The 19,606-nt window shown below is 37.3% G+C and overlaps 1 protein-coding gene and 1 non-coding gene across 8 annotated transcripts in view; one reads left to right on the top strand and one right to left on the bottom strand.

The window, feature by feature from the left end:
• MTA3 (metastasis associated 1 family member 3) overlaps positions 1–19,606 on the top strand; it is a 178,928-nt gene that overhangs the window by 75,645 nt on the left and 83,677 nt on the right. For all 7 annotated transcript variants that reach the window (XR_004039867.2, XM_060309941.1, XM_030857819.2 and 4 more), the window contains exons 6-8: positions 15–132; positions 11,619–11,721; positions 15,833–15,932. Coding sequence is in view for 6 of the 7 variants with exons in the window: in XM_060309941.1 (XP_060165924.1) it covers positions 15–132; positions 11,619–11,721; positions 15,833–15,932 (321 nt within the window). In the remaining variant the exon portion in view is untranslated. The remainder of the gene's footprint in view (positions 1–14; positions 133–11,618; positions 11,722–15,832; positions 15,933–19,606) is intronic.
• Positions 10,994–11,103, bottom strand: LOC115854342 (U6 spliceosomal RNA). The gene has a single exon (XR_004039966.1). It is a non-coding gene; the product is annotated as a U6 spliceosomal RNA (small nuclear RNA).

Below are 19,606 nucleotides of genomic sequence, written 5' to 3'. Positions count from 1 at the left end.
TCTTTTTTTTCCAGGATACTTTTTTCTACTCATTGGTCTATGATCCCTCAGTGAAAACACTGTTAGCTGACAAAGGTGAAATCAGAGTGGGACCTAGATATCAAGCAGACATTCCAGAAATGCTCTTAGAAGGTATGTTTTCCTTTGGGTTGCAAATCCTATGAAAACAAATGTACCTTGAAACTCAAATATTTTCCTCATATGGAAGAAACAACTTTCAGGCTAAAGTTTAAAAGTAACGGGCTCTTCCAAATTTAGAAATACAACAAACGGCAATGAAAAATAATTTAATCGATCAGTTATTCATTTTTTATTTCACACTTTCATGAGTTTTCTGCCTGTGTTTTTCTTTTAAATACAACTTTAAGAATGTTAGTGTTGTTGAACTTGTGTTTCAATGTGACACGCTCACGCCTTGAGATCCTGAGTGCCTTCATGTCATCTCTCTATGGTAGCCTTGCAATCTAGTGAACATTTACATTTTGGTGGGAATTTTGGCAGATCTGCGTAGTTTCTATACCAGAGAGATTCAGAGCTTTGCATTTTAAACACAGATCTTCCTAGCAAGACTTTTCTTTCTTCTGTCATAATTATATACTTAAAACCTTTATTTTCTGATTTCAAAAGTAAGACATTCTTACCATTAAAAAATAAAACACAAAGAAACGTGTAATATAGAAAATGAACACCACCCCCTTTCCTTCTTTCCAAACCCATATTTAATTACTAATATTGTTCAGGGTATTTTTTTTTTTTTTTTTTTTTGGTACAGTCTCTGGCTCGTAACCCATTCAGGTGTGGTCTTTGTGGGATGGCAAGTTGCACGTTGCTCTGCAGTTGCTTCTTTCAGTTAATAGTGTATCTTTAGCATCTTTCCTGATGAGCAGAGTGGCTTTATTCTTTTCAGTGACTGTAGAGTTCTTAAGTCTGCATGGATGTGCCACAATTTATTTCCTTTACCAGTACCCTATTGACAGACTTTCAGGTGTTTACATTTTTTGATATTACAAATGATGCTTCTAGAAAAGCTTTACATATACTTACGCTGTGTAAATATTTTTCAAGCATAGCTCCCTGGAAGATATTGAAAATGCTTCTTTGCCCTTCAAAAAGGCTGTTAATTTTCATATGAGTGAACCAAATGTTTCCACCACTAGATTATTAAAGAACCCCCCTTGCCCATTTTGTGATACTGTTGTCTTGGCTTTTCATTTTTTTTGTTGTTTTTTTTTTCTTTTTCTTTAATTTTTAAAAGTTACTTAGGCTTTCCGTTACTGCTCTTCTGTAAATTTCTTGTGTATTTTCTATTTGGTTATTTATATGTATTGGCAAGAGTATTTTGCATATTAAAGGTAAACAAATATAAAAGTATTTGCCCTTTGTCTGCCTCCTCACTTAAAAAATGTTAATGATTTTAAATTTGTTTTATTTATTTTTGTTATACAGAAATTGAGAATTTTTGTCATACAGAAGTTTAGAATTTATCCCTTAAGGTTTATATAATTAGCATTCTTTACCTTGCCTTACCTATAGGAAGTATATGCAGAAAAGTTAAATCAACTCAGGATAGAGTTGTGTTGTCATTGTCAGTGGTGGGTAGGTGAGGTGGCTGTGAATAATAACAGGTTGCAGACTTCTGCATTTTCATGAATTCATTACAAGGAAAGGTCAGTCAGTAACGACTAAGCTTTGAGAACAGAATGCCACGTCTGCACTCATCTGTGTTTAGAAGTTTTTTTTGAAGAAATTGTAAGTAGTGACTCGGTTTATTATAGGCTGAGAGATTGCGTTTATTAGCATTCTGTTCTGTACAAACCATCTTTTCTTCCAGAAATAATTTTGGATGTTTTATAGTCCGTAATGTTTGATCTTAGACTTTTATCACTACATGTAAGTGTTCACTAAATATTTATTGTTTTATTTTTAAAAACACTTGATTTTTAAGTTTTACAAATAGTGCTGCATTGTATCCTTTATATAATGCATAATTTTGTACTCTGGATATAACTGGAAAATATGTTCCCAGAAATGAAATTACTAAGTCATAAGGCATGTGTTTCTGAAATTTTATACAAAATGGTAATTGTCTTCCAAGTAATTATTTACAGGTGTCTTTTTTCCTTGTTTTAATTAAGGTATAATTTATATGTAGTACATTTCACCCTCTTTTGTGACAGTTCTTTGAGTTTGGGGCAGATGTATACACTCTTAGTGAGATAGTTCAGCAAGTCCATCTATGCACAGGTCAAAAGCCAGGAGTGACCCTGGTGCTCATGTGTGCTTGTCGCCTGACCCAAGTTCTACATCCCCTAAGCAGCCCTTTGTTAACTCCTCCCTGAACTTTGATCTCTCCCCTTGTCAAACTCTGCAGACTGTGTCGTTCATGTAATCTTGTGTGCTATTTTTATTATTTGACTTTTAAAATTTTGGACTGCCTGAGCTGTTGATTGTGTGGTCCTCTCTCTCTTTTTCATAAGAAAAAAATTTATATATATATATATAAATATATTTTATTGAAGTATAGTTGATTTACAATGTTGTGCTTTTTAATTTTTTGATTTTTAAATTTATATATATATTTTATTGAAGTATTTTAATTTATTTTTTAATTTTAATTTATTTATTTTTATTTTGGGTGCGCCGTGGCTTGCACGATCTCAGTTCCCTGACCAGGGATTGAACCTGGGCCATGGCAGTGAAAGCTCCAAGTCCTAACCACTAGACCACCGGGGAACTCCCTAATTTATTTTTTTTATGTTTGGTTCTTTCTTGAGCACTGACATAAGCCTAGGTGTATAGAAAGCCTAGAAAATTTTGTGTATTGCTCATGTAAAGATAAATGCTGAACCAAGTAATAAAGTTGGGATATTTCAAGTAATGGGGGCGCATAAAAATCAGATCATGGAATCTCATGAGTTCCCACTTATCTGCAAAACTTTTACGTATGATATTGCCCCTGAAAAGCATAAAGCTGGTTAGAGTTAGTAATTTGGAAAGCATATCTACCTAGCTTAGAATTTACAAAATTATTTTAGGAAACGAAATCATATATAAAATGCAATAATTTATTCTACAGTACTTCTCAATAAGGATTTGAATTCTTGAGGGTAAGAACCTTGAGGTTCTTCTTCCAGGTAAAAGGAAAGATTCTTAACAGCTTGTGGCATTTGGGCAGTTACATCAGTTGTGACTAAATATTCGTTAATATAATAGATCTTATAATTCATTAACAAGTATTAATTGCCTTTAACATTGCGTTTCTCTTAGTAGTCTTCCGGGTGGGTGGTTTACAAACTTTATTTAGGCAGTAGAACCCTTTCTTATTACGCAGTATGACCTTAAATAAGAAAGTCAGGTTGTTGTGGGTGAAGTGGAAGAGAAGGCCCTGTTGAGTCTCTTGAGGTACCTTACTGAACCTTAGGATTCAGAGAATCAACTTGAAGGCCACTGTGCCGATTAGAATCCTGTCTCTTCATTGCACAGTCAAAACCCCCAGTCCTTGCAGTTAGAAGCGCTTATGATGAAGTCCCTTTGTAACATAGTATAACGAAGGGGCTCTACTGTTTTCCCTTTGCCTTTTCCCATTTTTTAAATCTTAAAATTTATTTTATTGCAAACAGTATGAATTGTGATAGAAAATGTAATTATATTGGAAACAAAAAGTAGTAGTCCCTCAGATCATCCCTTCGAACTCACTGTTAACCACTGTTATTAATTTAACATGTTCTCCCAGACTGTTTGTTATATAAATATGTATAGAGATCCACGAAATTATGTTCTGTAGTATTCCATTGTGTGATAGATCCACGTTTATTTTATCTATTTATGTGTTTAATGGTCGGGTAAGTTTCCCCTCAGTTGTTCTTTAAAATTTCTTGGTTGTGGCAGGGTTCTCATGTCGATGAGATTTTTTTTTCTTACTGTCAAAGTTTATCATCAATTTGTCAATGTCTTCCTTTCCAGATTTCATTAGGATTCTGATTGAAATTGTATTAATATTAAGATTACTTTGGGAGGTGATTGATTATTTTATAATATTGGGTCTGCTTCTGAGGTTTCTGTTCTATTCCCCTGGTCTGTCTGTCTGTTCATGCTCTAGTAACCCATGTTTTAATTATAGAGACTTTGTAGTATGTGTTAATATCTGGTGAGGCTAGTTCCCCTCTTATTTTTCCAAGCTTGACTAACACCAGAAAAAAAAAATCTTCCTTCCTGTTTTTATTGGGGATGCAGTTAATTTTTAAGTTAGACAGACATATTGATGATTTTGAAACATCCTATCCAGACACAAGGGATTCTTTCTCTTTGTTCAAGGCTACTTTTGGGTCTTGTGGAAGTTTTTTGTTTGTTTGTTTTGTTTTAATACAGATTTTATATATTTCTTGTTAAGTTTATTTTATTTAATTATTTTTTTTCTGGCTGCTTTGGGTCTTAGTTGCTGTGTGCAGGCTTTCTTTAGTTGCGACGAGCAAGGACTACTCTTTGTTGTGCGTGGGCTTCTCATTGTGGTGGCTTCTCGTTGCAGAGCACAGGCTCTGGGTGCACGGGCTTCAGTAGTTGCAGCACGTGGGCTCAGTAGTTGTGGCACGCGGGCTCTAGAACGCAGGCTCAGTAGTTGTGCTACATGGGCTTAGTTGCTCCGCGGCATATGGGATCCTCCCAGGATTGTACCCGTGTCCCCTGCACTGGCGGGCGGATTCTTAACCACTGCACCACCAGGGAAATCCCAAGTTTATAACTTGTTAGCTTTATTTATACGTGTTCATCTTTAGCAATGAAAAACATTGTGTTTTTCAACATAAATGAAAGTCACTTTGGGCTCTTATTTCAACTTAAAGCATTTAGCGTATCCAAAATGTTTTTTTCACTTGTAATCAGGAAACCAACTAGATGCAAGATTTAAAGAACCCCTTCTTCTAATTAGTATATTTTCTGGGAAGAAGGAGTAGGGTGGCAGATACGTACTCCAGCAGTTAAACCACACTTGAAAAACACAGACACTGCCATCATAGAAACTTTCATACACAACCAGTACCTGTTTGCAGGGGAATTAAATCATAGAAAACATCATATTCAAGAACAGATATTTAGGACTTGATGCAGTCTGTGCTTACTAACCCTTTTGATACTCTTGAGTGGGTACGTTTAGACCAGTCCCCACTCCAATTTGCATTGGCATGGGATGTAGAACTTGAATTAATATCCTGAGTAGGTGGAAGCATCAGCTCCATGCCAGAATATATTACAGTCTTGCTTTCTTTGTGAATGTGTCCTGATGAATTTAAGACATTGTTGTGGCATTTGTCTTGCTGGTGAATATTTCTTTTTCGTGGCTTTAGAATTTTAAAATTCATTTATGGCTACCCACCATCTAGCAAACTCTTGAGATCTGGAAAGATCAGTATGTAGCTTGCAAGCGAAGGTGAAGGTTTGTTTTTTAGATTTTAAATCTTTTTTGAGTTTGAATAACTACCTAGAGAATTTTCCATAGAAAAAAGATGTCATATGTAGTAAGTTTTGAATTATTATTTAGCTGTATTGTAAAATTGGAATTTTAAGAAATTATTTACATATTAAACTTTGTAACTGTTAAAAGTATTATAACATTAAATTATTAAACAAGGGGGCTTCCCTGGTGGCGCAGTGGTTGAGAGTCCGCCTGCTGATGCAGGGGAAACGGGTTTGCGCCCCGGTCCGGGAGGATCCCACGTGCCATGGAGCGGCTGGGCCCGTGAGCCATGGCCGCTGGGCCTGCGCGTCTGGAGCCTGTGCTCCACAACGGGAGAGGCCACAGCAGTGAGAGGCCCGCGTACCGCAAAAAAAAAAAAAAAAAATTATTAAACAAAAATGACTTTGGATTCACAGTTTTGGGTAAAATCTGGCTGTACTATGTTTTAGCTCAGTTACCTTGGGAAAATTATTTAACCTCTCCAAGTTCCCATTTCTTCCTCTTTAAAAAGTGAGTAATAATGTATGTGCATACATCATAGTGTTGTGATGATCAAATGAAGTAATTCTTGTAAAGCATTTTTTATTTTTTAAAATTTATTTTATTTTTATTTATTTATTTTTGCCTATGTTGGGTCTTCGTTGCTACACGCGGGCTGTCTCTAGTTGCGGCGAGCGGGGCCTACTCTTCATTGCAGTGCGCATGCTTCTCATTGCGGTGGCTTCTCTTGTTGTGGAGCACAGGCTCTAGGCACGCGGCAGGCTTCAGTAGTTATGGCACGCAGGCTCAGTAGTTGTGGCTCGCGGGCTCTATAGTGGAGGCTCAGTAGTTGTGGCGCACGGGCTTAGTTGCTTCGTGCAATGTGGGATCTTCCCAGACCAGGGATCAAACCTGTGTCCCCTGCATTGGTAGGGGGATTCTTAACCACTGTGCCACCACGGAAGCCCTTGTAAAGCATTTAGCACAGCACCTGCTGCTCAGTGTTCGCTATTACAGTTGCTTCTCCCGGGCCACCAACTGTCTACTGCTCCTAATTAAGTAACTCCTGTCTGTATTTGGGAATTTAGGGTGTGTCTCTCTTTGAAAGTTAAAGAATTAAATTAGAATAGTCTCTTATGCTAAAATACATGCCTTTTAAACTTGAATTAGCTCATATACAGTCAATAGAAAAATGTCAGTATAGTGTGGAAATTGTCAGTTCATCTGAGGCTTTTCTAAGCAGTTATTCTCACAGATGAAGAGCGTTTAAGAAAAAAAAAACAGTATATGGCGCATCTTAGAGTTACAGATAAAGGAATGAAAAATATCTTCCCCAGTGTTTATAAAAGCCTATACCCTAGATTTTATTTTTTATTTTGTTGAAACTACACAATGACCTACATCTCGGTGGAGGAAGCATAAGTCCAGGGTTTTAGAAGATAAAGGATTGACTGACCTTTGTGCTTGGTGCAAATGTCAGTGGAGATTTAACTGTGTTGGTATTTTTGTTATGATTGTTACTTTTTTTTTTTTTTAAGTGCTCTGGTTCTTAGGTTTTAAAAATTTTTGTCCTGTTTTTCCGTAGACACTATTATTTTCAAGTGTGTAATTTTGCAGAATGTGTTTTCCGCAATGTGGTAGATGTTAATTAACTTAAAAACACCAGACCATAACAAGTAAGTGTAAGCAGATATCGGCTGCAACCATGTGAGCGCAGTAGTTCATAACCCAGGGCAGTTTTGTCTTCCGTGGGACATTAGACAATGTCTGTAGACATTTTTGGTTGCCACACCTGGGTGGAGCGGGAGATGCTACTGGCTTCTAGTGGGTGGAGATCAGGACTGCTGCTGAGCATAGTACAATGCACAGGACAGCCCCCATGACAAGGAGTTGTTGGCCCAAAGTGTCAACAGTGCACACTGTGTAGAGAGGAACCCTACTGTAAAGGGTTTTGGGGACATAGTAAGCACTAAATAAATGTTAGTTAATATTTACATAGTTATAGTAATATTTAAATTTTCAAATATGAATTATATTACCTGGTCTATTTCTGTGGTTTTGATTCTGTTTATTTTTGTGCCAGTACCACATTGTTTGATTACTGTTGCTATATATTATAATCCCACCCAGTTTGGAGGATCCTCTTATATTACTCTTTTAATAATGGTAATATTCTTTGATTTGTAGAGATTAATATTTGAATTATTTTGTGGGCTTTCAGAACTAAATTTTGTTAAATTTAACTTCAAGTACTTGTACAAAAATGACAGCCTTAAGATTTTAAAATCTTCTTTATTTAAGTCATGTTATGTTCTCTGAAAGTTTTGTAATTTCTTTATATAAACATACTTCCAATTTTGTTTCTTAGTATTTTATATTTTTGTTGCCATAATATATGTGATTTTTTTTTTTTACATTTTTGTTTTCATTCTCTTTGGAATGCCATTGGGTTTTATATATTCATTTTTTATTGTGCCTTTCTTGTAATTTATTTTTAAAATCTATTTTTATTGAGATATAATTGCCATATAACACTGTGTATGTTTAATTTGTTGATTTGATTACATTTAGGTATTGCAGGTTGGTTACCACCATAGCATTAGCTATCTATCGTGTCATAATTATCACTTCTTTATTGTGGTGGGAACAAAGATCTAGTCTCTTATCAACTTTGAAGTTTATAATAACAGTATTGTCTGTAATCACTGTGCCGTGCATTAGATCTCCAGAACTTACTTACCTAGCAGTTGGAGCAACCCTTAAACAACCTCTCACCATCCCCCTCCACCCCACCCCCTTTCCAGCCCCTGGTAACCACCATTCTGCTCTGTTTTAATGAGTTTGGCTTTTTAAGATTCCACATAAAGTGATATCATACAGTATTTGTTTCTTGTAACCTATTATCCTTTGATGCATCACTTAAAACATTGCCCAGAACTTTCAGAACATTAATAAAAATGGTGATAAATGGCAGCCTTCTGTGTTTCTGAATTAAATATAATATACTCTGATGGTTGTTACAGAGAAAATGAATTATATTTAGAACAAAGAATATTTCTAGTTGTCCAGCAAAGGGTCTATAGGATGACAGATCCATCCAGCCCTAGTTCTTCAGTCTTTGAACAATGGTCTGTGCTCTTTGAGGGTATACTGAAGAAGTACTTTGCCATTATTTTCTAGAAATCTTAAAGTATAGCTGAAGGATTAGGGCTAACACATATAAAATCATTGTTGAATCTACATTTCTTCAAAATGATGAAGAGGAACGTATGAAGCAAAAAATTGGATGCTATATATAATCGTGTAAGTAGTTGGTAAATACATTTGGTAGGAATTCACAGAGAGAGAGAGCTTCATGGGCTGGTGTGGGACTAGAGCAGATTGTAATTGCCCAGATTATCATAAATGGAGGAGGAAAGTGAGATTATTGCAGTGACTAGAATGAACATGACCAGAGCCTAGAATTCTTCTTGGTTCAGTCTCTGGCTCATACATTTCCCAAGGCCATTCTACAGAGTGCTGACAGCTTAGTTGAGGCTTTCATTATACAGATTCCAGAGCTTCTTAAAAGTTTTTCCCTTGTGAAAAAGTGATTAAATTGATATAAATGTAATTATATGATATGATGAATCCAAAATGGGGAATTCCCTAGAGTGACTGTTTGAATAGAACATTCTGTATTCTTTTTATGTTCTTGTTATTTTTGTTCTCATCCCATGATATTGTATGTTTTAGTTGTTAGTAGAAATGCATTCAGGAGTGTTTTATTGTTTATAGCAAATTTATTCAGCATTCTTATACTGAATTATCTTTCCTCTGTGTGCTGCAGAATGTATGGATAGGATTGAAGTTTATCAATTTAACTGACTTAAATTTGAAAAGTAAATATCAGTTTTACCCTTACATTCTAGAATATATAATAGAAGGGGCTTAATACTGAATAGCATCATCATTTCATCTTGTATTATTTAAAAATGCAGATAATTATTATTATATTTCTTTTCTATTTTACTATTTATCCTACTTAACATGTATTTCTTGGAGATACTGGGGAGTATAATTGTGTCATTTTCCTTTCAAAAGTTTCATGCAGTTTACAAACGTTTGGGTTTGTAAATGGTTTTTAAAAATGAACCAATTGAATCTTTTTTTTAACATCTTTATTGGAGTATAACTGCTTTACAATGGTGTGTTAGTTTCTGCTGTATAACAAAGTGAATCAGCTATACATATACATATATCCCCATATCTCCTCCCTCTTGCGTCTCCCTCCCATCCTCCCTATCCCACCCCTCTAGGTGGTCACATGCATTGTAAGCAAAAACAATGGAAAACGAAATCCTTTTAAACACTTGATATGTCTTTGGACTAGTACTCACTCTGGGCTGCTTGTGCTTCTTTATGTTGGGGGTGGCAGTTGACTTTTTCGTTACCTACCTGTCTTTGAACAAGGAGCAGGATGGGCAGGCCCCCTACCTGACGGCAGTGGCTGACTTAGGAGACTGCAGTTGGGCTGGCCGGTTCTGCCCTCCCGCTTTCTCCTTTTGAGCCTCAGTACCTGCTTGCTCCCATTCTAGGAGGGAACACATTAATAAGCCTATAGCCTGGATTCATCAGTCATCAAGGGATGTTCAGCCTCCTAGTATGTCAGTCAGTGCAAGACTCTCTGCCTGATATTATAGATGCAGTGATCAAAACCAAAACATAGCCCAAACCAATTCCTAGCCTGATAGGAAATTCATAGCTGTAAATTGGAATCCAATCAACTCCCAAGTCTGTTTTCCATTACCATCTTTTATCCTAACATTGAGTCTTGCCTGATGGTTATATCTCCTCTTGAGACGTTCCTAAAACAAAGCATCCTGTATTATCCTCAGTCTTTTCCTCAACCTCTCGATTGTTTCCTTCTTTCTGTTAATGCCAACACTATCTATGTAGTTCTCAAGACTGGAAACCTACCCATTATACCAGTCTGTCACTGTCATTTCTAAATATTCTCTCTTAGCTCTTTATTGTCACTGTCAATACCATGTCTCCCTGTCTGTATCATGTATCTCTGTAGAGAAAATTATTCCATTGCTAAGTGTTGGATGTGAAATTTGTTTCTGATTTTGTCACTCTACTGCTAAAAAGGCAAGGGCTTATTACCTCCAAATAAAAATCTATTCAGAAAATCTGTGCAGAATCTTCAGTAATATTTTCATAACCCACTTCTTTTAGCTATCTATTCTCATTCCCCTTGATGTACTCCTGACAAAATTAGCTACTTTTCTACCACATCTTAAAGCCCCATGACTTTGTTCACATTCTCATTTCTTTTTTTTTAAATTTTAATCAATTCTTTTATTATTTACAACAGTCTTTTGATAATTTCTGCCAAATTTGTTCTGATATATTCTTTTTTTTAACATCTTTATTGCAGTATAATTGCTTTACAATGGTGTGTTAGTTTCTGCTTTATAACAAAGTGAATCAGTTATACATATAAATATGTCCCCATATCTCTTCCCTCTTGTGTCTCCCTCCCTCCCACCCTCCTTATCCCACCCCTCTAGGTGGTCACAAAAAAATATGGAACGCTTCACGAATTTGCGTGTTGTCATCCTTGCGCAGGGGCCATGCTAATCTTCTCTGTATCATTCCAATTTTAGTATATGTGCTGCCAAAGCGAGCACCATTCTCATTTCTTACTTTAAGTTCTCTCCCCCTGCCAGTGCATTCATACCCTTCAGTTCTTAGCAGGAATGCCACCTCGTGCATGACATCCTTCCCTAACTAGCCTGAAATGATTTCTCTAATCTTCAGGATCTTATGGTCATATCTATACGTCTCTGTGACATCTGTTTCTTTTCATGTGTATCATAGTTATTTATGAGTAAGTTTTATCATAACTTGAGCATCTTTCTTTTCTGTCTCTGTATCCCTTAGTGAGGCTTGGGGCCTCACGCATACAAATACACAGGAAAGACATGTTAATGACTAAGTGAAGACATCATATGGTCGGTTTGGCTGTGTTATCATCAGCGTTCACTTTACAGAGTGTTCTACATCTGCTGTCTGATAGAATGTATGCAAACCATGTACATTTACCTTATACTTTTAATGCTTTGGTGACCTCAGTCATCAATCATATGTGACAATGTATGTGCCTTGTGAGTAACAAGACTCCATTTTCTTTGTTCTTGGACAGGAGAATCAGATGAGAGGGAACAGTCAAAATTGGAAGTGAAAGTTTGGGACCCAAATAGCCCACTTACAGATCGACAGATTGACCAATTTTTAGTTGTAGCACGGTGAGTATGGCACTGTGGAGTCAAGAGATGTCTTTTCTTTTTATAAAAGAATTTATAGAAATTTTATGAATTTTCCTTTTTTTGTGTTCTATTTTTCATTGGTTGTATTTTTCTTTTTCTAACTGTGTAAGAAAGTCGAATATATATCACACCTCTTCCTAAATAATATGGTTTATTATCATTAGTTTCTGTTTTAAAAATGAAAATAGATTTATTAATTTTTACTGATTAAGAAAATAAATGCTCCTTGTAAAAATGTAAGCACTACAGAAAAGTATAAAGTAGAAACTCAACACCCGAAATCACATATCTTTAATTAAAGCAGTGATCTCCTTTAAGCTAGTCAGGGATTATTCAGGTGTCAGTAATATTGTGCTCCTCTAATTGCACCCACGTGTGAGTAATGTCTGTTGGCTAGGTGTAAGTCTGTCCTTTGAGAGTTCTAAGCCTGGCTCCCTAGCTGCCTTGCCCACCCCCTCACCCCCCCCAACCCCTTTTCTTGAGAAAATGAGTGGACAGAAGTTTATTTTTATTTTTTGAATTATAAAAGTAAGTCATGTTCATGGGGGAATTGCTGCAAAGTAAGTGAGATTATCATAGCATTGTAATAGCAGAAAAATTGGAAAAAACCTAAAAGTACATCAGCAAGCAGTTGATGAATGAATTGAGGTATATTTAGTAATGGAGTATTACTTTACAATGAAAATGAATGAATTAGGGCTATATGTAGCAAAGAGATAAACCTCAAAAACAGTGTTGAGTAAGAATACATACAGTATGGTCACTGATAAAAACATTTTACAATGTGCAAACAATTGTCTTATTTCATTAATGGGCATATGTATGCATATGCATATTATACATATATGTATGAGTTCTGGGAATGTGTATTGATAAAATTTATTTCCTTAAAAAAATGAACCAAGAGACTTCCTGGGTCCAGTGGTAAAGAATGCGCCTTCCCATGCAAGGGACGTGGGTTTGATCCTGCTCGGGGAACTGAGATCCCGCATGCCACGGGGCAGCTAAGCCCGAACGCCCCACAACTAATGAGCCCATGCACCTCAACTAGAGAGCCTGCGTGCCGCAAACTACAGAGCCCGTGTGCTCTGGAGCCATGTGCCACAGCTAGAGAGAAGTCCGTGCACCGCAACAAATAGCCTGTGAGCCGCAACAAAAGATCCCTTGTGCCGCAACTAAGATCTGATGCAGCCAAAAAAAAAAAAGAAAAAAACAAATGTGGCAAAATGTGATTCAGTATTTTTATAGATTATACTCCATTTAAAGTTATTACAAAATAATGGCTATATTGCCCTGTGCTGTACAATATATACTTGTTGCTTCAAACATGGCAAAATATTAGAATGAGGTAGATTTGGACATGATTACAAGCATCTTCATTATATTCTCTAATTTTTTGTCGAATGTTTTTTATAATACAAAGGACAAAAGGGTCTTAGCCCATCCTTAGCACTGTTCATAGTGCCAGTCACCATGGAAGTCATACATTGTATCGGTGGGTAGGCATTTAGACTACAGAGCCCACACGCCTAGCCACTAACTGCTTAGATGAAGAGACTTGATATATATATACATCGTTGGGGAGGAGCCAGTCAGTGGAATAGAGGAGACTGAAGATTTGGGAGTGGAAATGAATCACTGGTGGAACTGCTGCCCTAGAGACTCCAGACAGGTTATCTGGATTTTGTATTATTTAGTAGATTTTGCAGTTTCAGATTTGATTTTCATTGTTTTTTTCCTTTTCCTGATTACGACGGGCCATGTTTTCTTTTTTCTTGAAGCCAGCATGAGAGGCACCAATGAGAAGCACCTAGTATCTTTTTCAATTTTTGTTTTTTTAAAAAAAATCTAAATACAAATTAAACCCAGTTAAGCACCACTGCACATCCCACCAGAATGGTTAAAATTTCAAAGACTGGGCTTCCCTGGTGGCACAGTGGTTCCGAATCCGCCTGCCAGTGCAGGGGACACAGGTTCGAGCCCTGGTCCGGGAAGATCCCACATGCCTCTGAGCAACTAAGCCCCATGTGCCACAGCTGCTGAGCCTGTGCTCTAGAGCCTGTGAGCCACAGCTACTGAGCCTGCATGCCACAACTACTGAAGCCCATGCGCCTAGATCCCATGCTCTGCAACAAGAAGCGACTGTGGTGAGAAGCCCACGTGCAGCAGCGAAGACCCAACACAGCCAAAAATAAAATAAATAATAAAAATAAATACATTAAAAAAAAAATTTAAAAGGCTGACAGTGCCAAGCACTGGTGAAGATGTGGGACAACCAGCACTCTCATATTCTGCTGGTTGTAGTGCAAGTTGGTACAGCTGCTTTAGAAAACTGTTTGCTGTCATCTAACACACATATCCCTTAAGTTTCACTCCTAAATATATATGCAGCAGAAATGCATACACCTGTGTGCCAAAAAGATACATATACAGATGGCAGTAATGGCACTATCCATAGTTGCCCCAGCTTGGAAACACATGTCCGTCAACAATAGGGTGGGGGTGGGGCATTGTGCAAAGTAATGCTCACAGCAAGGAAATGAACGAACGCAGCTCATTCACAGCAGGCAGCACGGGTGAATCCACAGACATAGTTTTGAATAAAAGAAACTGGATATGAAAAGTGTGCATAGCATGTGATTCTGTTTAAGTTTTCAATTGAGCAAAACTAATCTTTGATGTTAGAATCTGGGATGCTGGTTCCCTTCCACTAGGAAGTAGTGATTGGGAAGGAACGCGAAGAGTCTTCTGGGTGCTGTCATGATCTGTGTCTTGACCTGGATGCTGGTGGCATGGATGCATTGACTTTGTGGTAACTGAATAGCTGTACAATGTGTGCTTTTTGCATGTGTTTTTATATTTTAATTAAAACCTTAAAAAAAAATCTCTTCCTCAGCTAACATGTTTAAAACCCAGACAACAAGCGGGAAGCCTTACCTTCATTTCACGCTTTATTTCTTTTTAATTAATTAATTTATTTTATTTTATTTTTGGCTGCGTTGGGTCTTCGTTGCTGCACACGGACTTGCTCTAGTTGCGGCGAGTGGGGGCTACTGTTCGTTGCGGTGCGCGGGCTTCTCATCACGATGGCTCCTCTTGTTGCGGAGCACAGGCTCTAGGCACGTGGGCTTCAGTAGTTGTGGCACGTGGGCTCAGTAGCTGTGGCTCACGGGCTCTAGAGTGCAGCCTTGGTAGTTGTGGCTCATGGACTTAGTTGCTCCACGGCATGTGGGATCTTCCCAGACCAGGGCTTGAACCCATGTCCCCTGCATTGGCAGGTGGATTCTTAACCACTGCGCCACCAGCGGAGGCCACACTTTACTTCTTGAAGTGAGGGTTCTCTGTGTATGGGAAGGCCTTCTAAATCATTAAATGAAAATCAGTGTTGTGGTAATTGTTTTTGGGGTTTTTTTTTGGAAATCTGTTATATATTGAGTCCTTGAAAGAAGAGGTTGCTGCAGTTGATGATATCTCATTTCAAGGAAAAAATGTTATTGGGATTTCACCGTTTGGGCTAAAAAAGTGGTCAGAACTTGCTTTGCAATAATAGTGAAATTCTGCATCAAATTTATTTCTCATTTTTTAAGCACATTTGGAAACCAGCTTCTTTATTCCATGGCATTTCATTATAGATCTTTCCCTTCTTTATGCCACACAAGCCTCTTTTTCTTAATTGTTTTAGAAAATATATTTATTTATTTATTTTGGCTGCAGTGGTGTTAGTTGTGGCGTGCGGACTTCTTAGTTGCGGCATGCGAACTCTTAGTTGCGGCATGTATGCAGGATCTAGTTCCCTGACCAGGGATCGAACCCAGGCCCCCTGCATTGGGAGCATGGAGTCTTACCCACTGGACTGCCAGGGAAGTCCCTCTTTTTCTTAATTTAATTGTAATGACACATATGTGTAGTGAATTGGCTTGTCAATTCTTAAATCGTAAAGAAAATACTTTTTGTCTGATATTTGATTCTTAAACATCAAAGAACTTGCTTGACTTTTACAACTGTTCATTTGCTACCCAAATGTGTTTTTTGTAAAGATAAAAAAAAACAGTGCCTTAATCTTTCCTCTTTGTTTGTGTGGTTTATCCAGTGCCGTCGGGACATTCGCCCGAGCCCTTGATTGCAGCAGTTCTGTACGGCAGCCTAGTTTGCATATGAGTGCAGCTGCAGCTTCTCGAGACATCACCCTGGTAAGATGCTTTTTGAAATTCGGGGGTTATTATTTCGTCTGCTACTTGTTTAATTTAAAAGCCAATATAGCAATGTTGTAGACGTGAGGACTTCCTGGCTCTAAGCTCTGCTGACCGTTAGGTTGATTCGGCTTGTCTGGTTGATTAACTGCAGTGTCTCACTCCTAAGTCACCCCTTGTGTTTGTGAGCTGGGACAAGTAAGAATGACTATCACAGAGTAGGTACAAAATGATAAAAAAATATTTTGGGGAAAACAATTCAATATTCTGATTCATCTGTTTTCACTTTGGTGCTTTTTTGCTATATTCCATCTACACCAAACTACATAAATAGTTGTAGCTCACACATAGTGCTCTACAGTTTTTTTAAGTGAAAGTAGCCATCTCTTGAAACCATTGCTATAGTTATTCTGTTATCATGCCATTAGTCAGTATTAAATATTTAAAGTTTTTTTTTTTGGTCTGTTCATTAGAAAGAGGTTCTGTTTTCTTAAATTATGTCATTGTATTATGGTTGCTATCTTTTAAGGCTATTTCCTTTCTTCCCTTGGTGATCAAATGAGGCTTCCCACGTTCAGCTTAATTATACCACTGATGCCTGCTGTGGCTGGGCATCGGGCTTGGCACTTGCTTCCTTCTCTGCACCCTCCAGCAAAGCAGACATGCATGTTTTTGCCTGTTGAAGTTCCTTAACTGTATTGATTGCCATTCCCTCTGAGATAGGCATGGTAGGATGCTCATTTTACAAATGAGGAAACTGATGTATGGCAAGGTTAAGTTGTTTGATATTCATTACACGTAATAAAAGTTAGCATTTTGTTTTCTGATGGAATGGAATACAATGATAGGTTTTATTACTTTCTCATTATATTCCAATTTGAAATGTTTTCCACAGAATATTTATCATGACAGTGTAAAAACTTGTAGTAGAATGCACAACAAATTTGTTTCTTATAATTCTTTCTTGTATTTTTGTACAGTTATAGATGATGATGAAAGCATTAATAGTCTATAGCCTTTAAGGAACCCTTTTCTCTATCCTTTCTCAAAGACTAGAATGTTGTTTATAGAAACAAGTTTTGTTCTCTCCGTTGGTACATTAAAATTTTATGAAAGTTTAGGGATTTCAAAATAGGTTTGTATTTTGGTTGTTTAGCACTTTTAGAGTTTTTTTTTGAAGATGCAAGAGTACACGTGTCACTTTGTAACAACCTTAAATCCTGTCAACAGATACTTATGTGAACCAGAACTACATGGAATCTAATCACTACCTGTTTAAAAAATTTTTTTCCAATTCTAAAATTAGTGTATTCTTATACACTAAGAATTTAAAAAGTAAAGTACAGCAGCAGCCAAAAAAAAAAAGTTTTGTCCTCATCACCCAGAGTAGAATATTCTTACCATTTTATGTTTCCTTTCAGCCCCTTTTTGTGCATTGCAAATAATATACTAGCAAATTACAGAATAGTACAGAAGATGATATAATAAAATAGTATGCAATGCCACCTAAAGCAGATGTTAACATTTTAGTTCTTTGGATTAAACAGATTTTCAACCACTATATATATATATATATTTTTTTTTTTTTTTTCTTTGCGGTACACGGGCCTCTCACTGTTGTGGCCTCTGTTGCTGCCTCATTTTTATTTGTATTTCCCTGATTACTTAATGAGGCTAAGCATATTTTCATATTGGCTCTTCAGATTTTTTCGTCTTTGTAGTTTAGATTCATGTATCCTTTGTCCATTCTTCACTTACATTATTATTCTATTTTTGTCTAATAGTTTTAAAGTTTTATTCATATTTCAGACTGTAAATATATCTGGACTTTATTTTTAAGAATGGAGTGAGGTAGGGGTCTAATTTTGTTTTTCTCCATATGGAAAATTAATTATTCCAGCACCTTTTATTGAATTTGTTGTTTCCTCATGATTTTGTAATGCCCCTTCTATCTTATTTCATGGTCCTAGATATGCTTAGGATTCTTAATCTATTCTCTTCTGTTTCATTGATCTGTTTGTCCCTGTGAAAGCACCACAGTATAATAAATTCCGATAGCTGGTAAGACAAGTTCCACGTCACTTTATTTTTAATATATAGTTGAAGTTATTTAAAATAGAGTTTTATATTTTGTCTCCCCTCTACCCCATGTTTTTCCTAACAGTATAACATAAACACTCTTTCATATAAAAATCTGCGAAGTTTTTTTCTAGTGTTGCATGATGTTGCATGATCTTGTTACTTATGTAGCCAGTGTCTTGTGACTTAACACCGTTCTTAAGAGATAATGCTTCCCAGATTATAAAGGGGGGTACTATCTCTGTTGTAGTCCAGCGAATTCCCTCTACACTGAGGAGCTAGAGTGCAAAGCCTGTTCCTGAGATGGGATAGAGCTCTTGTGACAATTGGGGCTGGGATTTGCCTGAAGATGGGTCTGACAGGTGAAGAGCCAGGTGTGTTTGCTCTTGGTTCACAGCTGCAGCGACTCTCTGCTTCCCACTGCTGGTGACTGCTGGGACGGCAGATGAATTTCTTTTGGAAGAGGGCAGAGTCTTCAAGAAGCAGTGTTTGTTTTTGTTAGTGAAGGCCATTATAAAAGAAACTTTTTTTTTTTTTTTTTTCCGTATGTGGGTCTCTCACTGTTGTGGCCTCTCCCGTTGCGGAGCACAGGCTCCGGATGCGCAGGCTCAGCGGCCATGGCTCACGGGCCCAGCCGCTCCGGGGCATGTGGGATCTTCCCGGACTGGGGCACGCACCTGTATCCCCTGCATCGGCAGGCGGACTCTCAACCACTGCGCCACCAGGGAAGCCCTGAAAGAAACATTTTAAAGGGCATACAACCTTTATACCTTAATTGGTTTAAATATCATTTTGTGTGTGTTGTTTGTAATACTTGCCTATTATGCTCCTTCTAGTACTTTCACACTCTCCAGTGTTTCCGTCTCTTCTGTTTTAGTTCCTTTAATACTTAGCAATTTGGAGTCACTTTTTAATTACATTATCTTAAATTATTTACTATATTATAAATTTTTTTAAGCCAAAATATACTCAGGTTTAGGAAATTTTGTTTTGTCTTGTTTGTAAACCTGGTTTCAGAGATAGGATTTGGATCTTAACTCCTGCTGAGGAGTTTTCTCCACTAGATTACCTCTTCTGTTTTATTCTTGTTAAAATGGCTTGGGTTTAAGTATCATTGTTGTCTGTCGTGGATCAGGCAGCACTGAAGATTTGTTTTTTTAATTTATTTTTGTTTTTTAAATATTTATTTATTTATTTACTTTGGTTGTGCCGGGTCTTAGTTGAGGCATGCGGGATCTTTAGTTGTGGCATGCAGGCTTCTTAGTTGCAGCATGTCACATGAGAACTCTTAGTTGCGGCATGCACGTGGGATCTAGTTCCCCAACCAGGGATTGAACCCGGTCCCCCTGCATTGGGAGCACAGAGTCTTACCCACCAGACCACCAGGGAAGTCCCTTATTCTTTTTTTCTTTAATTTAATTTATTTTTTTATACAGCAGGTTCTTTTTAGTCATCCATTTTATACACGTCAGTGTATACATGTCAATCCCAATCGCCCAATTCATCACACTGCCACCCCCACCCACCCGCTGCTTTCCCCCCTTGGTGTCCACACGTTTGTTCTCTACATTTGTGTCTCTATTTCTGCCTTGCAA

The sequence above is a fragment of the Globicephala melas genome, chromosome 12, assembly GCF_963455315.2.
Source record: "Globicephala melas chromosome 12, mGloMel1.2, whole genome shotgun sequence".
Classification (NCBI taxonomy): domain Eukaryota; kingdom Metazoa; phylum Chordata; class Mammalia; order Artiodactyla; family Delphinidae; genus Globicephala; species Globicephala melas.
This window is presented reverse-complemented; position numbering and strand designations above follow the sequence as displayed.